General features: G+C 37.7%; 1 protein-coding gene across 1 annotated transcript; it reads right to left on the reverse strand.

Annotated features, from left to right (window-relative positions):
* Window positions 1-247: 247 nt before the first annotated feature.
* LOC120738069 (poly(ADP-ribose) glycohydrolase) lies at window positions 248-24,885 on the reverse strand. The gene is made up of 17 exons (XM_040039109.1): window positions 24,334-24,885; window positions 24,156-24,244; window positions 23,311-24,059; window positions 22,914-23,036; window positions 21,534-21,620; window positions 21,208-21,282; window positions 17,544-17,636; window positions 16,814-16,968; window positions 13,901-13,980; window positions 13,755-13,815; window positions 13,560-13,635; window positions 12,295-12,442; window positions 7,902-7,980; window positions 7,013-7,121; window positions 4,258-4,363; window positions 2,954-3,082; window positions 248-1,620 (listed from the first exon to the last, which is right to left on the reverse strand). The coding sequence occupies exons 1-17, from the start codon at window positions 24,444-24,446 to the stop codon at window positions 1,445-1,447; spliced, it is 2,448 nt and encodes an 815-aa protein (XP_039895043.1). The 5' UTR covers window positions 24,447-24,885; the 3' UTR covers window positions 248-1,444.
* Window positions 24,886-25,220: the final 335 nt, after the last annotated feature.

Consider the following 25,220-nt stretch of genomic DNA (forward strand, 5'->3'; position numbering starts at 1 on the left):
TCAAACTCACTTTTCCTAGCAAACTAAAGAAATGACAGGGGGCTCTAGATTTTTGCACAATAGTGCATATAGACCTCTGCAGACTGGCCAATCTATAAATTGAAAGATAACAACTTTTGCGTTTGAATAAATGATGGTCAAATGTGAAATAAAACATCATCTATTTCATTGAAGTACACAATTACAGCTTGAGCCCATGCTTTAGTTACCATTAAAGGATAAAACTGTATCAATGTCAGACTGCTAATGGTGTTAATCAGCTTTTATTTAACACAAATTGGCTTAAATACATAATTGTAATAAAGACCCATGGAAATCCATGAAAGCTAAACACATTGTGCCAAAGATCTACCTGCAGAAACTTCGGTCAGCCAGCTTCTTGACGCAAAAGAAGCTCCATTTTGTATAACAGGCAGACGAATCACACAGATTCCCACTACCTGACTCCCAGATCTGACTGGATGCTCTATGATCTACTCTTCACTTAATGAGGTGTCATGTGCAGTTTATATAAAAGGTGTGACCTTATTAAACTGTGAAGGAAAGGATGAAGCAATAGTTGGGGACAGATAAATGGTAAGGCTGTGTAGAAAGTCATTTTGCTATAACATCTGTGGGACAAGGAACCATCATTCATCAAGTCAGAGATGAGATTTGTGGCTCAATTTAAATTGTGCTGTTGATTTTTAATGTAACCTTTTTTAATTCTTTGAAAAACAAAATTTGCCAAGAATATTTATTTTAATTCTAGTGATGTTATATAAAAATTAAAAAGGCAAAGAAAACGGTTTTACATTGAAATGAATGGAAGACGCAAACACTTATTTTTTAATATCTTAATTGCAATCACAAACAGAGAAACACCCACAACAATGTAATCTGAATGGATCCATTTTCAATGCCTGCAAATAAATAAACACAGAAGTTAAGCAATTATTGCTGAGAAATAGGCTGCTCTTTAAATCAAACCACTTTTCTGGGACCGCAAGCTTTCCAACACACAATTCTTATTACTCTTTTCCTCTAACTTGATTTCTGACAGCCAATTCAATTAGGCTGGATATGTGTTGGTGTAAAAAATAGGCAACATGACAAACTGAGAAGATGGATGGCAACCTTTGCTTCACCATTAAAATCACAATCGCGTCACACTGAAGCTCAATCTACTGCAGTATTACCAGCTACAGCCAAATGAACACATCTTGGAGTACAGTGCCAGACGCGGCCATAACTAACCACCCCCTGCCTTTTTTAAAGGGTATGCATGCTAGACCTTCATTATCATTTTTATCAGCCTGTGGTTAAAACCACATCTGGTACATCCACCATCATATGAACAAAAGAAAATAGATTTTGTTAAAAAAGCAAAGGAACTGAAAATATTTTATTCATTTAATGTTCATTTTTTAAAGGCAAGTCACGGTGACTCATCAGCCACCTAACCTTAATGGCAGTCAGTGGGTGCGTGTTGTCTGGCTGAACCCATGTTGGAGTCATCAGGCGCCAGGGAGGAGTTGACCTGCTGGTAGATGAAGGAATAGAGGCTGACGTCAGGGCGTCGACCAAGGCAGTTCTTGCACTCTGAGCTGTAATACTGCCCCAAGAGATCATACGCCTTTCCTGTAACAAGACAAGGAGATATTGTCTAATCTTCATATTAGACTGAAATATAGGATGGAAATTTCATGGTTCATGAGATCATATTATTTTCCAAAACTCATAACAAAAACTAATTGGATTATTACAGCTGGTAAAAATAATAACAATTTTCTAAGTAAATATGTTTCGAAAGGTGCTATTGTAATGAAATTCTCACCAGATGTCGGCAACAACCCATCCAATCCAGACATTCAAAGAAATCAAACCATAGATGTAACATAATTATGTTACATAATGAAGTGACACGAGAAAAAGTATTGAACATACAAAAGCCTGATCGTGATGACAGCTTGAAGACGCCTCCTGTATGGAGAAACTAGTCACATGCCACGGCCATTCTTTCACACAGTCTTCAACTCCTGAAGGTTTCGTGGGCCCCTTCTATGAACTCTGAGCTTTAGTGCTTTCCATAGAGCTTTATGTGCTTTCTCCAAAACCAACTGAAAGTTTCCTTGGATGTTTCCATTGTCTTTTGGTAGATGGCAGCAGATTTTTAGCAAAAATATCCCCAGTTTTTCCATTCATCCTTCCTTTTTGTAGCTCTCCACAAGTCAGTCAACTCCATTGTTCCTGAACAATTCTTCTGATAATTATTTTCACTCCTCTGTCTGAAATCTTGCGGGGAGCACCTGGTCATGGCCAGTTTATGATGAAATTATCTTCTTTCCACTTCTGGATTGTGGCCCCAACAGTGTTCACTGGAAAATTCAGTAGTTTAGAAATTCTTCGGTAACTATTGCCATGGGTATGTTTTACAACAATAAGGCTGCAAAGGTCTTGATAAAGCGCATTGATTTTACCCATCATGAAATGTTTCTTGTGTGACACCATGGTAACGAGATACCTTTTTATAGGCCATCGGTTGGGAACCAAACCAGTTGATATTAATTTGCACAAAGTGGCAGGATTGCTTTCTGATTACTGATAGATGTCAGCTGGTGTCCTCTCTTCCCATGCCTTTTCGCACCTCCCTTTCTTCACGTGTTCAGTACCATTTCTGTGTCACTTCTCATCGTTACATATAATTTATGGACATCTATGGTTTGATTTCTTTGCATGTATGGACTGGATTGGTTATTACAGACATCTGGTGAGAATTTAATGTCAATAGCACCTTTAAAACTTATATTACTTATATTTACTTAGAAAATTGGTGGCGTGTTCAATACATATTTTCTGTATTTACTTTATTTCTTTAATTGCATCTTTTACAATTTAAAAATGTTGAATGTAAAAGTGCAAAAAGTTTCATAAAAACAAGAAGCTGGCACGATGCCTGGGCTGTTCCCCTTACCAACACTGATGTTTTTCTGAATGAGGAAAGAGTGCATGTTGTGGACATCTGTCATGAGCTGGCTGTCACCAAAGGTGAAGTAGGCTACGTCTCGGCCCGCCTCAGCAGCTGCCAGCATCTGGAGCAGAGCTGGAGGAAAAGAAGGCAGTGATGAGCCTCAATAGTGTATGTGACACAAAATATGTTTCAATGCAGTATATCAACTAAACTGGACTTTAAAAAAAATGTTATTTATAGTTCGAAAGGAAAATAACTGAGTATTCAAGTATATTAAGGATTCAAGCAAATGCTTGAAAGGAAAATACAGGAGCTAAAAACAATTTGAACATTCTTTTGAAGAGTTTTCCACACGTTCATAGATTCAGTTGCAAAAACAAAACAAAGACAAATAAAACAGAGGTCTGAAAAGTCATCCAATAGCTTTTGTTTAAAACTGAGAAGTATCAGCTTCTGTAGCCTACAGCAAAAGGTAAGTTATCTGGGGAACTGGTCTCACCCCTACTGAGTATGCTGGATTAGTTACAAAGGGAGTCCAGGTCTGGCCCCGGTGAGCTGTGAATATTTTAAGAGACCGGAAATGTGTCTACTGATTAATGAATGTTAGTACACTGCCAAGTTAATGAGCAAAACTGAATCAACATTTTCACAGGATTTCTGAGCTGAATCTCTTCATTTCAGCTGTTTCTCTCCCCTTCTCCTTTCAACTCTTTCCTCAAAAATTATCCGGCAATTAAAAAAAAGGGGGTCTATGCGATGCTACAGACAATAAATCGAGGCAGACAACAGCATCAGAATTACAGAGCTCTTCCCTGGAGGCACATCATTAAGCAGACAGTAGTGATAGTGCCTATAACGGACTGTACCTTGCTACAGCTAATTAATAAATGGATGGATGTATACTTTGTGAGCACAAGGTCTCCAAGTCAGATAGTAAGCGAGAAGCAGAGCTATTACTGCAAATTGTTGGCAAAAAGGAGCTCCCTTTGCTGTGACAGTGATACAAGGCACAGACAGAAAGCTGCAACAGATTGATGGACTCAAGCAGGCGATCAATTTCTCTGTTAATGAAACATATTAACTTTGTCATTTGATCAATAGAAGGAAGCCAACGAACAGGCCTTAAGTAAATGAACGCATTCCCAGAAGACAAATGGAGCTCACACTGATCTGCTGAAGCTTTTCTATCTAAAATACATTCTGTTATATCGAGGAAGAGACTCCAATTAGACTGCCAAGTGCACAAAGATTACAGGAGCCCATTTCGCCACGAGATCCTCTGACGGCAGTGTTACGTCAGTGCTTACCTTTCAGACGTGTGTCACCTCCGAAAACCCCACAGCCCCAGTTTCCTGACGCAACTGCTGAAAGGTTCTGACTTTTTTCTTCAGGGCATGCAAAGCCACAGTAAGCCTACAAAAAGACAGCAGAAAATTAGAAATGCAATCATTTAATGTAATTATATTGTAAGCAACACGAAAGGACGGATTCATTTTGCCTTGTATCAATGGTTCAGGCTGCTGATGGTGGTCCTGTAATTTATGGGGGATATTTTTTGGCCCCAAATGAGCATTGCTTCAACACCACAGCCTACCTCAGTGTTTCTGGATTGCAGTGGCAGGATGTGGTTTGTGGCTTGGCTGTAGGGTTCAATACTGAGTACATGTCCATCCATTTCTGATCACAGTATACACATCTTTTGATAGCTTCTTCCAGCAGGATAACATGCCATGTAAAGAAGCTCAAATAATCTCAAACTGGTCTCTTGAACATGACCATGAGTTCACTGTTCTTCAAAATCCGCAGTCACCAGATCCTAGTCCGAAAGGGCAACATTGGGATTTGATTAAATGGGATCTTAACATCACGGATGTACAGCTAAAAAATAAACAGCAACTTTGTGATACTATTGTGTCAACATGGACCAAAGTCTCTGATAAATTTTTCCACAACCTTGTTGAATCTATGCCATGGCCAACTGAGGCAGTTAAACCCAGCACAAGCATGGTACACCTAACGAAGTGGTAAAATAGTGTAATTGTCCAGCTGTGATGTAAGTGAAATGGTTTGACTACAAAAAGTAATTGAATATTTGTTTTGTAATAACAATCATGCTGCTGACAGGCCATGAAAAATAAGGTTTGGTTGACTAGGCTGAACATGCCTTTTTAACACGATGTCATTTAGCATCATTGTTCCACTTCATGGCTATTCACTCAATGTTATCGATTCGTTTGACTAAACTCATGTGTTATAACCAAAAACATATGAAATCACATGTTGGGTGGGTTGTAAGTGACATGGCAAATTATTTGCAAAAGGTTGTTACATGAGATATCTGCAGGGGACTCTTAACATTAATGATGCATACTGAAAACGAATTGTAAGTGCCCGTCCTCCAACTGACCAGTCATAAATTCTTCCTGTGAAAGGGCAGATATGACAGTTAACTGAACAATAGTCGAACTGGGATTGATCTTCATGTTGGTCCATTTTTTAAATCCTTGTCAGAGCTGTCAAACCCCTCCATGATTTCTGACAGCAGACCTGACAACATCAACATCTTGATTTTCTATTACAAATAGATATGACAACCATGGGAAGATTACACATATCAAAGGACTTTTGTTTTTGTTTTTTGTGTCTTTAACATGATGCAAATGTGCTAACGGTGATTAATTGCACTAAGGTTAATTATGCTTATTAGAATTCATGCTGGGCCTAATGGACAGTGTAATGAATATGATTATGTTTATTCTTTACAAATACAGCAATCTATCAGTACGTATTACATGCATATGGCACATCATAATTCATCTATTTAGCCTGAGAAAAGTAAACACGAGTCAATATCAACTCAGGTGACATTTGTGATGAGACTTTTTTTTTTTCCATTCGCAACCAAATGGCTTCAGACCATTAAAACAATGCAAATCAAAATTCTAAAATGAAATTACTTCAGTGGCAGTGATAGAAGTTCCCTACAGATTCACCATCATAAATACAAATTTGTAAAAATTAACTGAGAATTTAGAAATTAAGAGTAGATTTTTTTAAAACCTAGCTGCTCTATAGTGTAGTGGTTAACAAAGTCACTTGGCAGGCTAGGCTGCTACACATTTCCCTCTGCATCAGTGTAAAAATTTGCCAAAATCAAAACGTACAGTGCTGCCCTTAAAAAAGGGGGAAAAAAAGTATATTTTCAGCAGCACTCACGATGTATGACAATTTTCTTTTTTTTTTTCTATCTAAACAGGTGTGAAGCATAAGACAAATTATAGACTGGATATAAAAGATGGCTGCACCTACTATGACATAACCAACTGGTTTGTGGATTACGTCTGTGAAGTTTAGTTATCTGTTGTTTAGCTATTGTTTTAACTGCATGTGACCGTATTTGGAAAAGGGTATTGCAGTGGCTTGGCTGTGGGGTTCTATGTGTTTCAATTCAATTGATTTCAATTCATATAGTGCCAAATTCCAGCAACAGTAAACTCAAGAATTGGAGGGAGGGGTGGAGCAGGCACACCTGATAATTATTCTCTCTCCTCATATAGCCGGTGCAGGGCCGGAGGAGATGACAGAGATGAAGCACAAAGTCATTAACACTTACCGGAGTGAATCTACTACAAGGATAAAACTGGTTAACAGTTAGCACACAATAGGTATGAAGGTGCAGCCATTATTCACTATGATAATAAATGGGATGTTAATACTGGCTAATATAAGACAGCCTTACAACAAAACCAACCTGGCATGCAAAGAGACCACATCCCTTATTATACTAAATTTAGGCCTTTAAAGATGTGTGCTATGGTAAAATTCTTCATAAGAAGTTGTAAACATAATTCTTTCTGCTGCAAAGCTGGCCATGAAGTCTGTGAGGACTCACTCACTTTTGGAGCTAGCTGTAAGTGACCACACCGAACTCTGAGATTTATGGTCCTAATTTCAACAATTTTGGGCAAATACTTTACTCAACTCATCGTAACATACAGAGCGAAGAAAAACAACTGCAAAAAATAACACAAAATACGGAGTGAAACAAAAGTAAAAGACAACCTTGTTAAGTTCTCGGTTGAGTCGATCTGGGTGAAATTGTTCAAGAAAGTTCCTGAACTGCAGCGCATCGATGGCCACAATCGTAGTGCATCTTCTCTGCCAGCCATCACTGAAAATGAAATAAAAATTCAATCAAAGAAATGTTTTTGAAATGTTTTAGTGGAACAAAATGCTGCCCTGAGTCAGAAAGGACAAGGCAATCCATCCATTGTGAGATTTAAAGTTAAAGGAAAACGTATGTGTACTAAATATGGTAACCTTTCTAAATGGGATCTCAGAGTGGGGCCAGCTGGCCAGTGGAAACCTAGGTTGAGTTTTTGTGTGGCTTGCATGCATTTCAAGGAAAGAATCTACCACTGCATGTTTCCTTCAGTAACTCCTTTAATAATTGCAGCTTAAATTCCATAGCTACCACATCACTATTTAATGAGAAATATATAATTTTTTCTTTCAGATTCACAAAATTCTGTCTGGACTCTGAAAGTAATTAGTAATTGTGAATTTCTATGTATGTAGATGGCAACAGATTTGCAATATCTGCTGATTTATCAGAGTGAATGGCCATATTATCACAAACAGATTGCTTGTAACTGGCAACTTGGTCTCAGCCTGATAAAAAACTGATTCCATCTCATTTGGGTTTTATGGCTGTCTTGACATAGCAACTATTTCAGAAGCAACAATTTCACAGGTTCATTGCACACGCTGGCAGTAATTTTGGTCATGCTACAGTTTGACTAGTGTGACTATTTTACAAGATATTTCAACCAGACCAAGGTGGTGAAAAAGACAAGCTAATCAATGTAAGGAGATCTAACAAAGTTACAACAGTTTTTATTTATTATTTTAAAATGTTAAAGGTCTTAAACCAAGTAAAATTACCAGATACCTTGGAGTTGTGTCCAAACGGCTGCCACCCCACTGGTAGGTCTGTGCATATCCTGTGTATTTACTGTACTGCTGTGTTCCTAATAACAAACAGGAACTTCAGGCACACTTAAGCAAGCAACATATAAACATATAAATCTCAATTTTTTTTACACATACTTAGAATTAAAGATTCTTTATCTTTCTCTATGTGGGTTAGTTTATTGTGTTAACATACAGAATAACAAATCTTTGATAGGTAAAAGCAATGACATTTAAAAACTCTGTTAGGGCTCCCACCTATATACTATTAGTAGTTGAAAACCCATGTTACCATACTTTAGTGTAACACAAACAACTGGCTCCTAAACCCAGCTCAATGCTTAAAACCACAAGGAAAATTAATATTGTTAAAACAAGTCATGCACACAGAAAAAGAAAACAAATTATTACTATTTTATTGCACTAAATACTTTTTAGGGGGTTAAAAGTGATCGAAGAGCATCCGATTGCTGAAAAACAGAAGGTCAAGTTGTTACCCCTCTTGAAATGATGCAAGCAGCAATGACTGACCACCAGCACACAACGAAGCACTCAACACCCGTAAAGAGGGAGCAGAGGGGGGTAGACAACAGGACAGTCAATATAATTGGGCCACAGATTAACTTCCCATTCATTAACACTCATTAGTACCTAGCTGTTGAGAGCACTTGCAGAGATGCTTCATGCTGCAAGGTGAATAAACCAAGTGATTAGTAGAGAAGCCTTGGTCAGCAGCTATTATTAGTAACACATGGGGGAATCTCTAGGGTGCACTCCACTTGACAGACACGTCATTAATAATTAACCAGCCTCTATTTTTTTAAATAAGCAAAATGAGTAAGACAATGGCGTACCTCATGTAGTTTAACAGCGCTAGAAAATAAACCTTCTACATGACTTATGTGCCCATATGAAGTTTTTTGAGCTTCAGTGCCATTGGCACATTTGAAATTAGAGATGCATACTTTGGGTCAAAAGGTCTGCAAAAGACTGAGGTACATGCACAGGTACTTTTCAGTCACGCTATTGATGGCAAACACATGTTAACTTGCACCCAGCACTATAACTGAATAAAAAAACCCATAAAGCTACTACTTAATAAATACTTTCGTGATGTTGATATCTAATCTAAAGATGGGATATTACAGCTGTTGTACTAGATGGTTTTGTGTGCATACACTATGCATACACCTGACCTTTACTGGTTTTCCAAATAAGATTTCTTTTCTCAAACATTTTTGCATTTGAATGGCACATTCTTCAGGAGCAAAACAGATTACGCTTTTGCTTTTTATTCAACCCATTTGCCATTTAAAAATTAATTCTAGTAAGAATTGAAGAGGATCGATCTTGGCTAGAAGAAGATGTGTCTGTTCCTTAGAAATTATTTATAAATGAACAGGTCGTATTAAAAAACAGCGGGTGTAATTCACTGAATCCTGAAGGTCGTCCCATTCATGTGTAAATGCATCAAAACAAATTGTCTCACATTCTTGTGGAAGACCAGACACTAGAAAGTCAGCAGTGTATCTCATTTTAACAAGTTTTACTTCTGCATTTGAACGAAAGAGGAAAACGCATGGGTAAAATATAGCTTTAATTATGTTCAAATTGTAGATGCTGTAAAAAAAAATAAAAAATACTGTGAAAAAATAAAAATGAAAAATCCCTATGACTCTGTCTCCTGCATGCACCGAGCATGAACCACATTTTCTGGTCAGCACCACCATTCATATGGTTCATATGAGTTCTCCTTGATACTATTTATACTTGTGACCGCCCCACTGGCAGCCAGATATCTAGCAATCAAGGAAAATTCAATTAGGATGAGGCACTTTTGCAAATTTCAGTGCAGGAGTACGATCCATTAGCTTCAGTACTGTATGCCAAAATGTATCACAAGGGAACATGATTTACCACATGACCACATTGCAGCAAAGGCTTGGACTTTTACCGTGGAGGACAAGAGATACAGCCCGGGTTTAATAAAGATGATGGAATGGAAGAGTCCATTAGTAGAGCAGGTCTGAGTCAGGTCTTCCAGCTATAATTAATTCTGGGCCCAAGTAATAAAGTTAAGTGACATAAGCAGAGACGCGGGAAAGGCGGCCAGCAAGAAGTCTCAAGGTGACTCTATGAGAGCGAGAAACTCTTATGCTGCAGTATGACTGGTGCCTCTAGGACCTCACTTCCTGTTCTTACCCAATGCACGTGCTATGTAAGGAGGACATTTAATTTAAGATGTTTCTATTTAAACATGATATAATATAATCCATGATGTTTGTTGTCCCTTAAGGGTATCGAAATGAGTTGTGGATTAACCAAAACATTGCAATCAATGCAAAACAACAAGCTGAAATAGGCAAAAACATAGTAGATATTTGGAGTACTTCATAGTGATTTTAATCAGCATGATTTCAAAAATGTGTAATATGTGGCCTGTGCAGACACCTGGATTAATTACAGCAGCTTATATGTTCTATCAGTTATACAAAATAAAATAACTCAAATAAATGGTGCATAAATAAGTCCGGTGGGGCCAAAGAGAGATAGATCTGGCTAATTTTAATTTTTTTTTAATACACATATATATCAATGGTACACAGTCAAGTCCATAAGTATTTAGACAAGGACAAATTGTTTTGTTTTTGTCAAATCAAAAATTCAAGCTGTGAATAAAGTGCAGACTTTTAGCTTTAATTCTAATAGTTTAACAAAAGAATTGCATTAACTGCAAAGGAATTATTTACATTACATACCTCTGACATCTGCCAGAGGCTCAAAAGTACCGTAATTCCCGGACTACAGAGTGCACCTGATTAAAAGCCGCATGCTCTAATTTTAGAAAGAAAATCAATTTTGTACTTGTACAGGCCGCACCGGATTTTAAGCCGTATGCGTTTCACTCGTAATATGAGATATTTACACAGAAATACTACATGTGAGGATTTTTAACGTTTAATTCAATCCGTAAGGTAGCATAAACGTGGTAGCATAAACGTTATGGTAACATACAAAAATACATACTGCAAATGCTTTTTTTCCTCGAACAATGCCTGTAACACGGCTACCTTTAAGTACGGTATACGTACGTATCGGTAACACACAAATTACGTTGCTTAAGGTTTTTTTACGGAACAGTGCACAAACATTACAACGTCTCTTAACAACCGCTAAAAATATATACTGTATATATACTACTTATCAATTTTATTGGTCTACTGTTACCAGGCAAAATGTTTTTGGCCGCATGAAAAAAAAATGCATTAGCCGCACGGCAGTATAAGCCGCAGTGTTCACAGTGTGGGGAAAAAGTAGCGGCTTATGACCTGAAAACTACGGTAAATGGACTAAACTAACAGAATTTTAAATACTGTCTTTAATACTTTGATGAAAATAATTTTCTGTCAATGACTACCTGAAGTTAGAGCGCATGAACATCACCACATGCTGTTTCTTCCTTGAGATGGTCTGCCAAATCTTTGCCCTAACCTACTTAAGTTGATGATTGTTTCTGAGTTTCTCTGCATTCACTTTAAAGCTTTTAATAACTGAGCAGCACACTCTATTGAGCGGAGATTAGATGACTTGGCCACTGAAGAATATCAAATTTCTTTGCCCTGAAAACTGCTTTGGTTGCTTTAGCAGTATGCTTTGGGTCACTTGCACAGTGAAACCAATTAATCTATTTCTGTTTACTTCTATCAGAAGACACATCAACCATACTCACTAGTGTGACTTGGTTCCACTAGCAGCCTTTACTGTCACATTATATTTGAGAATTTGAGTATGGTTTGTTTATTTTGTTTGGTTTTTTTGTTAGTTTGTATCTTGGTTGGTTGTCTAAAGTCTTCATCGAACACAATCAAGCCACAAAGCAGACAGGTGCCATCAGCCTCCTGCTGGGGCTCCCTAAGGGATGCTCTTGTTACTGGGTCTACTGGGCTGTTCCAGCCTTGTTTGTGGCAAACACTCCTTTCTGAAGTATTACTCAACAGAAAGCCCCAACAGCGCAATCAGAACAGCATAGTCTGTCTCCAGAATTTACCGTGTGTACCCAATCAAAAGAAAACAGGTGACAAGGACAGATACAGAAAACAGGACAATTGCCACAAACATCCTTTAGCCCCACGCTGAGTCAGAAAGCTGTAAACTGAAGCTGTGCAATGTGTTCTCCATGCTGGGTTTGACTAGAAATCAATGCAATTTCTCTACTGTCAAATTCGAAAAAGCAAAGTAGAAGAAAAGTAGAAGAATGAGACTATGGCGTTATTGATTTGATCGGAATCATATGATTAAATTGTGAATCATTGAATAGGATTCCTTTAGTAACAACTACTGTTTAACAAGGTTAAAGAGTGTTTGTCACTTACCTGTGATAATCAGACATTCATTATGATCCAGTGCTTCAGTGAAGAGACGAGAAACAATTAGCTCGGGGTTAATAAGGAAACGTATTTCCTCTTGAACCAGACCAGACCCGATGACACCTCCTCCCACAAACCGATTAGCAAAATCCACCTGCAAATCAAGACAGATGGTTGATGATGAAGGAAAGATTATGAAACATTATTAATACTCTTGCAGCATCTATTGTTTTGTCACATGTGAAAATGTTAGAAAATAAAAAGAAAATATCTAACTGCTAACATTCTGTCTGACGTTAAAATGGACAGCTTTGGAAACAGGAAGAAAGCACCTCATGAAATGGTCTTTGCCCTTTTTATTCAGTTTGTGACAGAATCCCTGACAAGCTGATTGGAAAGGTGCCCTAAGGTGCTGGCATTACTCAGGGATCTGTCCTCCATGCCAAAATAAACTCTTCCCAGGAGAGGCATTTAGGTATGAGGCTGCCAGTAGCAAATTTCAAATGAAGAGAGCAGTCCTACAGGTGAAAATAAACATATTTCTCCAGTCACAAATACTGCTATTTCAGTCTGTTTGTGATTCAGAACAAACGTTCATCTCATTGATTCAGCTCAGAGAGACGTGAATTGATTGTTTTAGTCAGAAAGCACCCATGTGGAACATATAATCTTACAATTTCATCTCTGACAGTTGCTCATTGGCCTGTAGACAGACCAGACCAAACCCCTCACAACCCCAGGAAGAAGCTGAAAAGGGATGAGCAGCAGTTTGAGAGCAGATCTCCCTAAACTGGTCACTCATCTCTGGGACAGCGAGCCAGCCTCCAAAGTCTGCTTTGACAGGCTGTCAGCACCTCACCACAGCCCCCACCCCAACAGAGCATCCATCAATCCAAGTTGCAGTGTGCCCCGGAGGTGGTCATGTGTGCACATCAACTGTCAGTTTGTGGCAACTGGAGGCAAACAAAAGGTGAAAGCCAGAGCAGGCCATCCTGACAGTATACAGGAAGTATCGTCGACGCAGAGAGCACAAGAGGCTCAGAGGCCTCGACCCCAGTCCCAGCGCAAACTCCCTCCGACACATCAAATGCTCCCTCAAAGGCCTTTTCAGCAGTAGTAAGCATTCTGGGTGGAAGATTCTAGAACGAGGCGGCTCAGTAAAGGGAAAGAGGATGGGAACCAAGCACACTCCAACAAACAGCTCGTTTGGGCAAAGATTCAATGGGTTCAAGTCTCTCCAACTCGTGCATTCCTCGCATACTCTCTCTTACCTGAAGCATTCCATACCCATCATCTTCAATGGTTCCTTCACAGGTGATGTGGAGCTTCGTGAGTGGAGTCTGTGAGCTGAAACAGTTTCCAGTTTTTAATCAACATCAAGAACATGTGAACATGTATCCATGCTAGTTTCCAAACAGCCCAATGAATACATCATATAATATTATTTTGACATCATATTATTATACCTTTTCCAATTTGGTGGCTTATTCAGACTTTTTCGGGTGAATGTTACAAGACCTGTAGGCACTGCAAAAAACAAGGGAAATGTTTTATCTGGCAAGACAATTATGTGGCAGTAAATTTTTAACATGAAGAAAATGTGACCACTCACTTTTCTCAGTAACACTTTTAAAATAGCACATAAGGGTTTTCAGCTTTTCAGTCTTCTTTGCAGAGGACCCCTCAAAAAGCCTGCAGATGAGAACAAATCGTGGATTTAATTACATAACTGTTGATATTGTACATCCGGTTTTTTAAACAAAAATTAAAAGCTTACTTCTTAAGAAAGTTGGTTTAACACAGCATCCCAACCAAAATGCCCAACCCTCACAATCAAAATGCCACAGCTAGGACCAGGAAAAATTGAGACACAGGATGTCCACTTTAGCCATGTGAGTTCAGTCATGCTTTAACGTTTGATATGAATTAGTTCACCTCTCACTCAGTTCCCTTTTCAGTCAGTAGCCGGTTATGTAGGAGCTCCTTCGCTGTTACGACAACGGAGTTGCCCCAGGCTTGCCATCACAGAGCAATACTCATGTGCCACTTCACAGCACTCACACAAAAAGGGAGAGAGAGAGGGAAACAGGCCTCCCTCTTTGGGGATACATTAAGAAGCCCTGTGTCCCTTTTAAGCAACAGAGTCCTCAGGAGGCAAAAAGGCAATCCCCCTGGAATATAGCACACATACACACAAAGCTGCTAACAGCGAGGCGCAGTGGATGGGTTTGAATACACTTTGAGCATTAAGCCCACCATCTCCCACTCAAGCACACTCTAAAAAACCCTGCAGCTCACCCCACATGCCACAACATAAAGAGAGAAATTCCAATTGAAGGAAATGAAATAATGACAAAAGCTCAGTGCACTGAGAGCCCTTTAGGGGATGGGAAACTCATTCATTGAAGTCAGTTCCAGCACTCATTTGTCTTTGTCAGCGTGGACTCGAGAAACAGTCATGCCTCATGTAGTCCCCGGGGAAAATGTCTTAGACATAAGGTAGCTACTACATAAGGCAGCCTTTTAGTAACAGATCGCCATACAGTCTTTAGGGAATACGGTATTAATATGTAATTATATAACATAAATTTACCTCCAACTGATGTACAGAAGGTATGATGCAACTCAGTAAAAGGGTGTATATAGCTACATTTAGTGTAACTGCTGGGTTTCTAATAAACTTAGCTGCACTCTGTGGTAAAATAATAGAAACAGTTTCAGGAAGAACATGTTGAATGGCAGAGTCACTGCTGAAAAAAACCCCCAAAGCTAATAGTGTTTATAGTCACTTTTATCTCAATGCAAATAAGAAGACTGCTTTGAGATAAAAATAAATAAATAAATTCGCAGATAATGAGTGTTTGTTTTTCCTTTAGTAACCCTCTGGGTATTCCTGTGAAATAAAAATGTATTAAGGATTTTGAATAATGAAATAAACTTAATTTTCTGTCTCATACCACATAGGATATTTAGGACACTTTTGCGCAGGAAGACAGGGGGACGATGCTGCAGTTTCTTTGAAATTACAGCACAACCACAACATAAATGAAATTCAGATGCCAGTGAACTCCTTTACTGCCTTTTGCAAAATAGCCAACGGCCTTCTCTATTGTCACAAGCAGCCATCTGAGTCAATGTTAATCTAATTTCCTCTTCCATTTAGGTAATTACAATGTGATGCCAACAGAGATGACTCTGCAGTGAACTGCAGACTCATTTACATTACACCGCCCACACAATCTCCACAGTGAAAGTTTGCAGAATTAAGAAAACACCCTAATGTTTGTCGCATGCAGTGTTTTTGAATGGAATGCACTTGTTTTTACATTCTCATACTGGAGAAACGTTCAAGTGCAAGAGATAGCAAACAGTAATAAATGTAAATTTATGTTCAACGGAAAGCACCAGCACCAGTTCGTTCAGAGAAACACTCCCTTTAGGGTTGGCTCTAGCACATTTCTGTTCAACCTGTCATTTAGGTCATAGTTTGTCACTTAATCTTTGCAAGATTATTATAGTTAACTGAAACTAAAGTAAAAACTAAAAGCGGGTGTGTAAAAATTTACATAACAAAAATAAAAATAGAAACTAGACCCTAATTAGAATTAATTGAATACCTTTAATGATTTTCCTAACTTAGAAAACTTAAAAAAAAATATCCATATTTCTAGTATTTGTTGTTTGGTAAAATTGTATTAACAAAGTGCCTGATGAGGCACTGATGGGCGTGTTTATTGAGACTCTGGAAGTTGTGTTTTTATTCTCATAGCTGTACCAATTTCCTAAATCTTTCCTCTGACAAATCACCTTCAAATAATAATAATCAAAAAGACAAAAAATTAACAATGAAACCAATGAAAACTAAAATTGAATATTTTCAAACAGCAAAAACTAAACTGAAACAAGAAAATCTACTCTGGACTCTAACTGAACTAGACTGCATTAAAAACAAAAAAGAAAAAGGAAATGAAAGTTAAAATCAAAATGCAAAGAAAATGCAAAACTATGTAATATCTCTAAATTCTTGAATTGAGCTCACATACATTTTACTGATGAATTCCCATGATGCTTTTACATCTATCTCCGAAGGAAATTTTCATGAACAAACATTTCCCGAAACATCTGTGTTCACTGAGTAGAAAAAAATCCATGTGAAAATGCGCCAATATCTATCTTCTTCTATGTATGAAAAAAGTTCAATGATAGGCTTGATGGATGATTTGCATTTACCAGGAGCTTGCTGCGTGGCTCCATTAGCGAACACTGATACTCCTATGTTCAAAATGTTTTACTACAGGATTCCCTTTTTGCACACCCTGGGCCCTGGTTTCCCTCAAGCCATGCTTCATACTTTCCAAGTGAAGACCTACATTGATAATCCTGACAAAGAACAGCATTATGTCATGTGACAATAAGGAAAGCATGCATAGTGAATGAAGTTAGTTGTCCCGAATGCATACTTTACCGAACAACATCATGTTACGTTTAGCACCATGAGTCAAAGAGTAGTACATCCCCAGATTACCTGAAAAAGTTAATGTCTGGGTAGTTGGAGTACTCGGCCTTTCTAGAGTTCCGTCGGGGGAAGGTGCAGAAGAAGGCGTTGGCGAGCAGACATGCCACCTGCTCCTGAGACATGGTGATGGAGTGGTTCATGCCTGCCTTGAGGAGGGGTATTGGCTAGAAGAGGAAAATAGGTACAACCGAGGAAGGTCAAAATAATTTGTTCTGTCAATTTATTGAATTAGACGCTGAAAAAAATCGTAATAATCTTGCACCATTATGTGCTTCCTAAATCAACCTTTAATTTAAATCAAAGTCCATACACCCTCATGCCTGGGAGATTTACAGTTATGATTTTATAAATAAATTTGTATAAGCAAGGAAGAACAATGCGGAGTTTGCTACATGAATAATGTTCCCTTACAAATCTGTTTGGTTAATGTGCCTACTTGTGAGGGACCGTTTGAGTTTTTAAATGAATCACAGTAGAAATAAAATCAATGCAGTGAAGTAATATTTAACAAGATGATAGGCTGCTTGGTCAAATTAGGGCATGAATTTTTTTCCTACTGCAAAAACACACTACACGATGTAAGATCCAGATGATCAAAACATCTCATCTTATGTGTTTTGAACTCATAATTTTTACTATGATTTTACAGGATTATATGACTTTTCTGATCAATGTGCTGCAATGATCTATAATGTTAAAGACCAGTATGTCGGTCTCCATTGGTTAGCAACGGATTTACCTTGGTACAGAGCTCAGATGCTCTCAGCGCTAATTGCACCATGTCTGGCAGCAGGGACTCAAACAGATGTTCAGCAGCATCAGGCTCCAGGACCTTGGAGAGAACCAGAGATCTGTTTATATTTGTTGCTTTGCCACAAATATCAGCTGTGACATTATTAGCTGTTTCGGCTGATTAGTTTGAGACAGACAGAGAAAATCACGAGCTATGATCCATATCAAAATTTTTAGGGTGAAACAAATACTGTTGAAATATCTGCACTATAGAAAATCAAAGGGCATTCCAATCCACAATATGCAGATGTAAAACATCTATGGGAGCTCAATGACTGTTACAGCTGACTGTTCTCTTCTTATACCGAATATTAAAAAGGGAATGTGAAAGATGTAGTGACATATTATAAAAATACATCAAGTCTAAGTGGGACAGTTCATCTATGTTAATAATAATATCACCCCATAGTAGCATATCCTCCATGACTACGCCACATTTATGAATCGTATAGATAACAGACATTATATATTCTTTTTTTTTTTACATCCATATTGGCTACAAAATGTCAGAATGATCAATAACAGAGCAATTTCATCAAGGTTACACTTGCATGCCAACTGATTAAACAGTCTTCTTGGAAGAGATGCAAATGACCAAGTGTCTGAAATAGAAAGGACAGTGTGTTCCCAGCACATGAAGCCTTTACTGTTGATTTAGCCTTGGACATTTATATTATGGCAAAAGAAGCCTGACTAAACAGTGTTGTAAGTAATGACCTAGCTGACATCGTAAACTGCTCCTACAGGCATTATAAATTAAGGCAGCTGACGGAGGAGACAGTAGAAATAGCTGAGGCAGTATAAGCTGAACTCTTTAAATCAGAAGAAGACGTGCATCAAATCAGCTATACTAACTCTCTGTATGACCTCATACTGCTCTGTACATCGCACCGAAATGACAAAGCAATCAACCCAGACGTGGGGGTGTAAGCAGCAAGAAACCAGAGGTTTTCCCAACAGGTCTACAAATTAAAGCAATCTGCTTAACCAAGTCCACGGACATGAGACCATGTAAAAGTAAAACACACATGCTCCTAACTGTAAATACAGCACTGACTGGATGAAAGAGAACAAAACTGATGCTTTCTGTCAACAGCTGTTCACTTATTCATAAGGAATCCGTCCTCAGATGAATATTCAATGAAACTGCCTGGCCCGTCACTCCATGCTATTCAATCCCTCCTTTTCTCTGACACTCAAATCATACAATGTGGCAAGGAGCACGGGAGACGTCAGGAGGTGAAAAGCTGCGTGCATTATTCTACGCTGTTCGCTTTTCCACACAATTGGAAGTAAAGCAAACGACAAATACTAAACTCTACTTGCTCTCTTGGATCATTTACACACATGAAGACTATTGGCTTATTCCAGGGTTAATTCTGGGTTCAACTGGGAGAATTACCCTTTAGTAGAAATTAGTTCCACTGAAACTATAAAAAGCAGAAGACTAACAATTATTTAAATGTATTGTGTCATTTGTGCATTTAAAAAACAAGCAATCTTATTTTTTCTGTTTATTATAGAATTATCATTCAATAAAATATTGTATCTAAAAGAGCTTATAGGATTAATATAAGAAACTGTGTTTCCATTAGTAGAATAACTGGAATAGCTGTCTTTTAATTCTTTATTTTTTATTCACTTGGCATCTCCTGAATTTGTAATAATGTCTACTGTGGCTAACTTTACTGTGTTTAAGGGGCAATTCTGTATGCGAGTTTGTGATGCTGATGGAGCTAGAGCTGAGCTCTAACAAGCAGTGATTTCGTTATCGGGAGGTGGAGCTCGGCTCTGGTGGCCTCAGCCCTTTAATAATAATGATATAAAAAATCACAGATTTGTAACACATGAAAGTTCTGAGTAAATTCTATATGGCACAAAAGTAAAAGAGTTAAGTACGGTGCCCATCAGTGACACTTACGTCACTAGTTATCAGCTGGTATCAAACATAACCCTCAATTATACCAATTTTTGTTTTTACAATTTAGCAGTCAAATGTGCACACAAGCAGATGTTTGATGTCTCTATCTACACTTTACAAGGGGCCTCATCTAAAATGTAACTTTATATGAAATGTTCATTGGTAGTTGGTATTTTTTTTGTATGATATAAGACAACTTTGTCATTCAAATTGACAAATGACACAATCCAAAGCCAGCTGAAACAATAATACTTAGCCTATGGCTAAAGCTTCTCAGCCTTAACATGTTGAAAATTTGCTAACAGAATTCCCTTTATAACATAAATTATATCATACATACACCATACAATTTATTTAACATCATAAGGCTGGAATAAATCAGTTTCCGAGAATGTAAACTCAACCACTTTCATTTCTGACAAGTTACTAAATGTGACCTTTTGACTAAAGACCAAATATTTTCTCGACTCCCATTTTGCCTGTAAAGGGCTGCAGGATTCTGTCCCGCTGTTAAATCCATTATTGCTCAGCAAAATAACAGAAACCCATTTGGTATAATGACATTGATGAAAAAAGGTTTACGTGTCCTTTTTCATGCGGCATAAGAGATATCGGTGAAACATATAGCTGATGCCATGTAGTACATAGTGATGTAGCAATACTTCACCGTGGAAAAAAAAAGAGTATTTCTTACTCTTACAGGCTCAGTGCTACTTATATTAAACATAAAAATACAGCTATCGCTTCAAGTGGAATATTCGCATCCCCTTCATGAGGCAGATTGTAGTACAGTCCTCTGTGATTCTCTACACAGAATGACACAGAGCACATTAAGACAGATGATGGATGGGCTCCAAACAAGGCCGGAGAAGACGCTGACAACTCTGAGCAAAGACCTGTGAACCAACAGTGCTCTGGAAATTATGATGCAACTCAGGCTCATCTTTGTTTGTGCTTTTACTTAGCTTGGGACAGTACCAAAAAAATCATGTAAACAACATCTTAAAACCTGTGAAATTCTCTATAATTATGAGCAATGTTTTCACTCTCATGTCTGTAATGCTGGAAAAGGAAAGTTTGAAAAAGGGCAAAACAAATCAAATGTTTTCAAGGGGAATCTATCAAAACTTGATTTACTTACATTAGTAAGAGAACTTTAGAATAATTTAGAATTACCTTATATTCTCCGTTAAAACAATTATCTTGAGTTTTTATAAGGTACAATTGTATCATTTTAATATCCTTTTAATGAAGTCCAGGTGTGGATGGCAAGGATTTAACCAGACAAATCTCTCTTAGTATCAATAACCTCAAACAAATTGTGTCTGTAATGTCTTCATAGTATTTGCAATTATGGCGCTGCAAATTTGGTTATTAGTCTTATCTACTGATACTGATTCATACTGCTTTTTAATAGTGTTTTTATAGCAGAATAATTAACAGATGAACACGGTGCTTTCTGCTGGCAATCGTGATTGGACATCGTTAATACTTAGCTACTTAATACTTTATTATACTACAGCTAATCTTTTGACATCTTTAAGATGTGCTTGTGTGTGATTACAGACCTCTGTGTCAGTATTAATTCGATGACAGCTCCAAACAAAAGACGCTTAATTCACTATATTTTCAACGCGATTAAAAATTCAACAATTATTAATCATCACACTCTGATAGCTATGCTGTTTACCTCTGTGCAATACAAATGAAGCGCTGCGAAGTCCCATTTCTTGGCATGTGATGCACTGTACTTCAACATTGCATTCTGTAATATCACAAAAATAAACATATAAGATTGATAATCAAAATTAATCTTAAACATCACTTCAAGTCACAATTACTCCATATGTATGCATCCCTGCATTTTTAAAGTGTCAGCTTACTTAAATTCTGTGACAGTATTTTGGTTTCTGGGTTAATCATGCCATCTTATGGTAGAGTCTGGTAACAACAACTGAGACATACTAGAGGAGACATACTGTCTTGCCAATGAAGGGACAAAGATATACAACGTACCTTCAGCTCATGTGGATTTGTAAATGTCTTGTTTAAAGTTTCCTTGATCAGCTCCCACCGACTTTTATTCTGCAGTTCTTGTGTTTCCTGTGGAAGTATACATTTCAGGTCTGAGATTTTTTTATGCATAAACAATAATACTGTGTTGTTTTGTTGTACTTCATGACTTCAGAGATGTGAGGAATCTTTACAGCTATTGTTGAAGGAATAACCCCAGCCTGGTTGAACAAGCACCATATGCTTTGCTATTTTTTGACATCTTGCCAGCTATAATATTGCAAACTTAGAACTGTTTTTTTCTGTGTTGCAACCTGCTTACCTCTGATATCAGCAAGAAATTAACCATCTGCACACTGCACACATTGTTTTTTTTTACTTCTCATTCCTGTCATGTGTTCATGTCATTAAAGCAAGTAAAGTTGCAGTTTTTGGACTTAGCAATTCATGAGCAACCATAAACAGAGTTTAAGATGCTTCATTTTTAAATGCAGCTCAACAAATATCAGCAAACATACAAACTCCCTCTGTGCAGTTTGTAACACAACCTGCATCAATTGCTCTATTTCCCTAGAAGAAGAAAAATCCTAAAGTGTGACAGCTTTACTCTCTGAAATCAAGAAAGAGGCATGAAAGAGAGGACAGGAGAGAAAGATAATATTGAGGTCAAAGGTAAGGCCTAAGCACGTGACATTTGACGGATAGTAAATTTAAAGGTTATGCATTAAATTTTAATTAATGCAAGATTTTTTTAAAATCACAAAGTACATGGAATGTTCCTGACGTTGTTTATTATTAATAAAAGTTTTTGATTTAATATAAAGAAATCTTTAAAAACTAACTGAATTATGATACCTTTATGTTATCAAAGGTTATTACAGACAGTAAACAAAGGCTAAACTGGGTAGAGTTTACAGTGATGGCCTATGTAGCACTGGTGCAGAGAAGCTTCTAGCATCCACTGTCACTGTTATGTTAGGACACTATACGAGTAAGACGTGACACTCAAAACACTATATGTTTAGCTATTTGAGCATGAAGCATCACTGCCTCATCAGATAGGACATTGCACCATGTACATTTGTCCTAAATATTCTCTTTTCCACATACTATTAATTTACTATGACTGTTTTTTACATACATCTTGTTTTTTTTACATCCATTCATCATCCATAGTTTTGCCATCTAATTATGGTTCACTTTAGACGCTTTAAATAATTAAATAGTTACCTTCAGTAATGTGTATCATGTGACTGCACTGATTACATAACCCACAACTTAAACAACTTAAGTAGAACTTGCGAATTTATGCCCTCAACCTGTAACTTCATGTGCATTTCTTAATTCACATCGAAAACAAGTTTTAAACACTTGAGCCTTTACCTCATCTTGTATAGGAAATAAGTTCCTGTTGGAACAAGGCATCTTGACATGTACATCATCCCAGGCATCCTGAAATCTAGTGGGATATGGAACAGGAACTTTATCCTTTTGAAGAAGATCTGTCTGTTAATGGGAATCAAAATAAATGACATTAGTATGGACATTCCACGTACACAAACCAAACAGTCTCATGATTAATAATACAAGTATGTCTACTCTATATATTCAGGATAAACACTGAGATGAAATCACAACAAAATCTCTTAAAATCACATGTGAATTTCAAATTCAATTAATATTAAATTCTTGAATTTTTAGGTTTAACATTAACTTCTTGAATTGTTAGGTATATTACTATATCTGTGCTGTCATCTGAATAGAAGAGAACTGATCAAACCCTAATCATCACGGTGTGATGGCCAGGAACATTCTTCAGTGGAGGAAGTGGTTCGCCACATTCTGGCATCCTCTTTAGCTCATTTATTGGTGTCCCGAGCCAACTGACTTCAGAAGGGTTAGGTTTCTTTTCTGTATCTTGTTTCTCTGGAGACTTTTCTGACCTGCGTCGTTTCCCAGGAAAACCTGGTGATGACACCCCCGAAAAGAAGTCTGTAATTTTAGAATTGAGTTTGACTGAACCATCGGAGGTTGCTGGGCATGTGTCCATTTTTGTCGTTTCTAAATCATCATCACTTTGAAGCAATGTTGGTGTAAGATCACTCCCTGCAGAATCTTTGGCAGCTGGTGATACAGGAGGATGTTGATCTAAGTCTGTTGGAGTTAATGGCTGGGTTTCTTCATCTGTGTCAGTGACAAAAAGTATTTCAGCTTCTTTGGACTCTAAAGACTGAGCTGAGGTGCTTTGAAAACCATCATCATCCATCATTTCTTCATCATTTTGGGTTTGGCACACATCTCCTGTACTCGAGGTTTCCATTGGCTTGATCAACCATCTTTCAAGAGTATTTCTGAACTTTTGTTGCTGTGTTGGACCAATTCTTTGAAGGCGACCTTTCATTTTGACACCTCTTAAGTCACCTGCTCCACTTGTTTTTGGCCTTATTACCACCTTTCTCTCGGTTTTATTTTCCATTCTTTCTTGATCTGAAGTCGCAGCACCGACGCTCTGACTACTCGAAAGTGAGCCTGACAAATAAAACACAGAATTTTTATTTTACAAAGGGGGGATACTGCAATGTAGTAATATGCTCTGCAGGGGGGAAAATATTTTTAGACAAATACCTCCACGAGAAGATGAAGAAGACAATGGAGCACTTGTTCCCACCTTTAGTCGTTTTGCTAAAGGTTCTAAGTCTGTCAGTGCAGTCATTCTACAAAAGAATAGAACAACACATAAAACATGTCCGTGCCGTGCGTGTTCAATTTAAACTTGAAGACTGCACCGTACATGTGCACTTACAGGACAACTTGAGCTGACGCCAAAGATAAGATGCTGTTTTTTGCACAGACTTGATTCTTATACAGTCCCTTTTTCAGTAGATGAACAAATCCTAAAAAATGGTGCGCAGCCATACATAACGCAATCTCTTTTTTAGAAAGTAGATGCCAGTGCTTTAGTTATGAACGTAATTACTAAAGTAGCCCATTAACTTACTCGTTATCACACTAAAAATTCAATGCATGGCAATAAAGGGAAACATATGTTTGCATTTCACATTCAGCAGATAGTTGATAGGCTATCTACAAACGACTCACGTAGTCGTATCTTTTTGGTTAGCCTACGTGCTAACTATTTTTGAGCCAACAATGATCCAAAAAACTTGAGCAGCTGCTGTGTTAATCGATAGCGTTTTACTTAGAAAGAGACTCGAAGGACAGCATAGAAACTTTTCCAGCCTTTTGTTATTGTTAAACCGTAGACCCGTACTTTTTTACTTTCACTGAAGCGATGCTACAGTTTATTAGCTTACTTTAAAAACAACAAACACTTCCGTGAGAGTGACGTAAGATGTCTACGAGAAAAACGCGATAACTCAAACGTACATCACTTGAAAGTGCCCTTCGAAGGCCGGAAGTCTAACCTGCTCTTGTTGCATCACACCCATCACACGATACTACCGACGTGGTTTACAGCATTGTTTTATAGAAACAGAGAAAATCTTTATTTTTATCATGTTACGTAAGTGTTTCACATATTTGAGGCGTATTTGAGAGCTCATTCCATTCAACAGCTCTACACACACCTGTCATAAAAGTCCACACATATAATTAAAATTAAATAAGTGCACCAATGCATACCTGTTGTATGACAAATATTTTAAATTGCTGTTATTTTCCGCCTAAATT

The sequence above is a fragment of the Simochromis diagramma genome, unplaced genomic scaffold (genome assembly GCF_900408965.1).
Source record: "Simochromis diagramma unplaced genomic scaffold, fSimDia1.1 OVJJ01000402.1, whole genome shotgun sequence".
Taxonomy (NCBI): domain Eukaryota; kingdom Metazoa; phylum Chordata; class Actinopteri; order Cichliformes; family Cichlidae; genus Simochromis; species Simochromis diagramma.

What these genes read in the sequence shown, in the direction of transcription:
- LOC120738069 (XM_040039109.1), bottom strand. Translation starts at nt 24,446, where the DNA reads ATGGCTGCGCACCATTTTTTAGGATTTGTTCATCTACTGAAAAAGGGA. An exon ending in CAAATCCACATGAGCTGAAG is followed by an intron (nt 21,283 to 21,533) that starts GTACGTTGTATA and finishes GTGATATTACAG; the next exon opens with AATGCAATGTTGAAGTACAG. An exon ending in TTCATTTGTATTGCACAGAG is followed by an intron (nt 17,637 to 21,207) that starts GTAAACAGCATA and finishes GTTCTCTCCAAG; the next exon opens with GTCCTGGAGCCTGATGCTGC.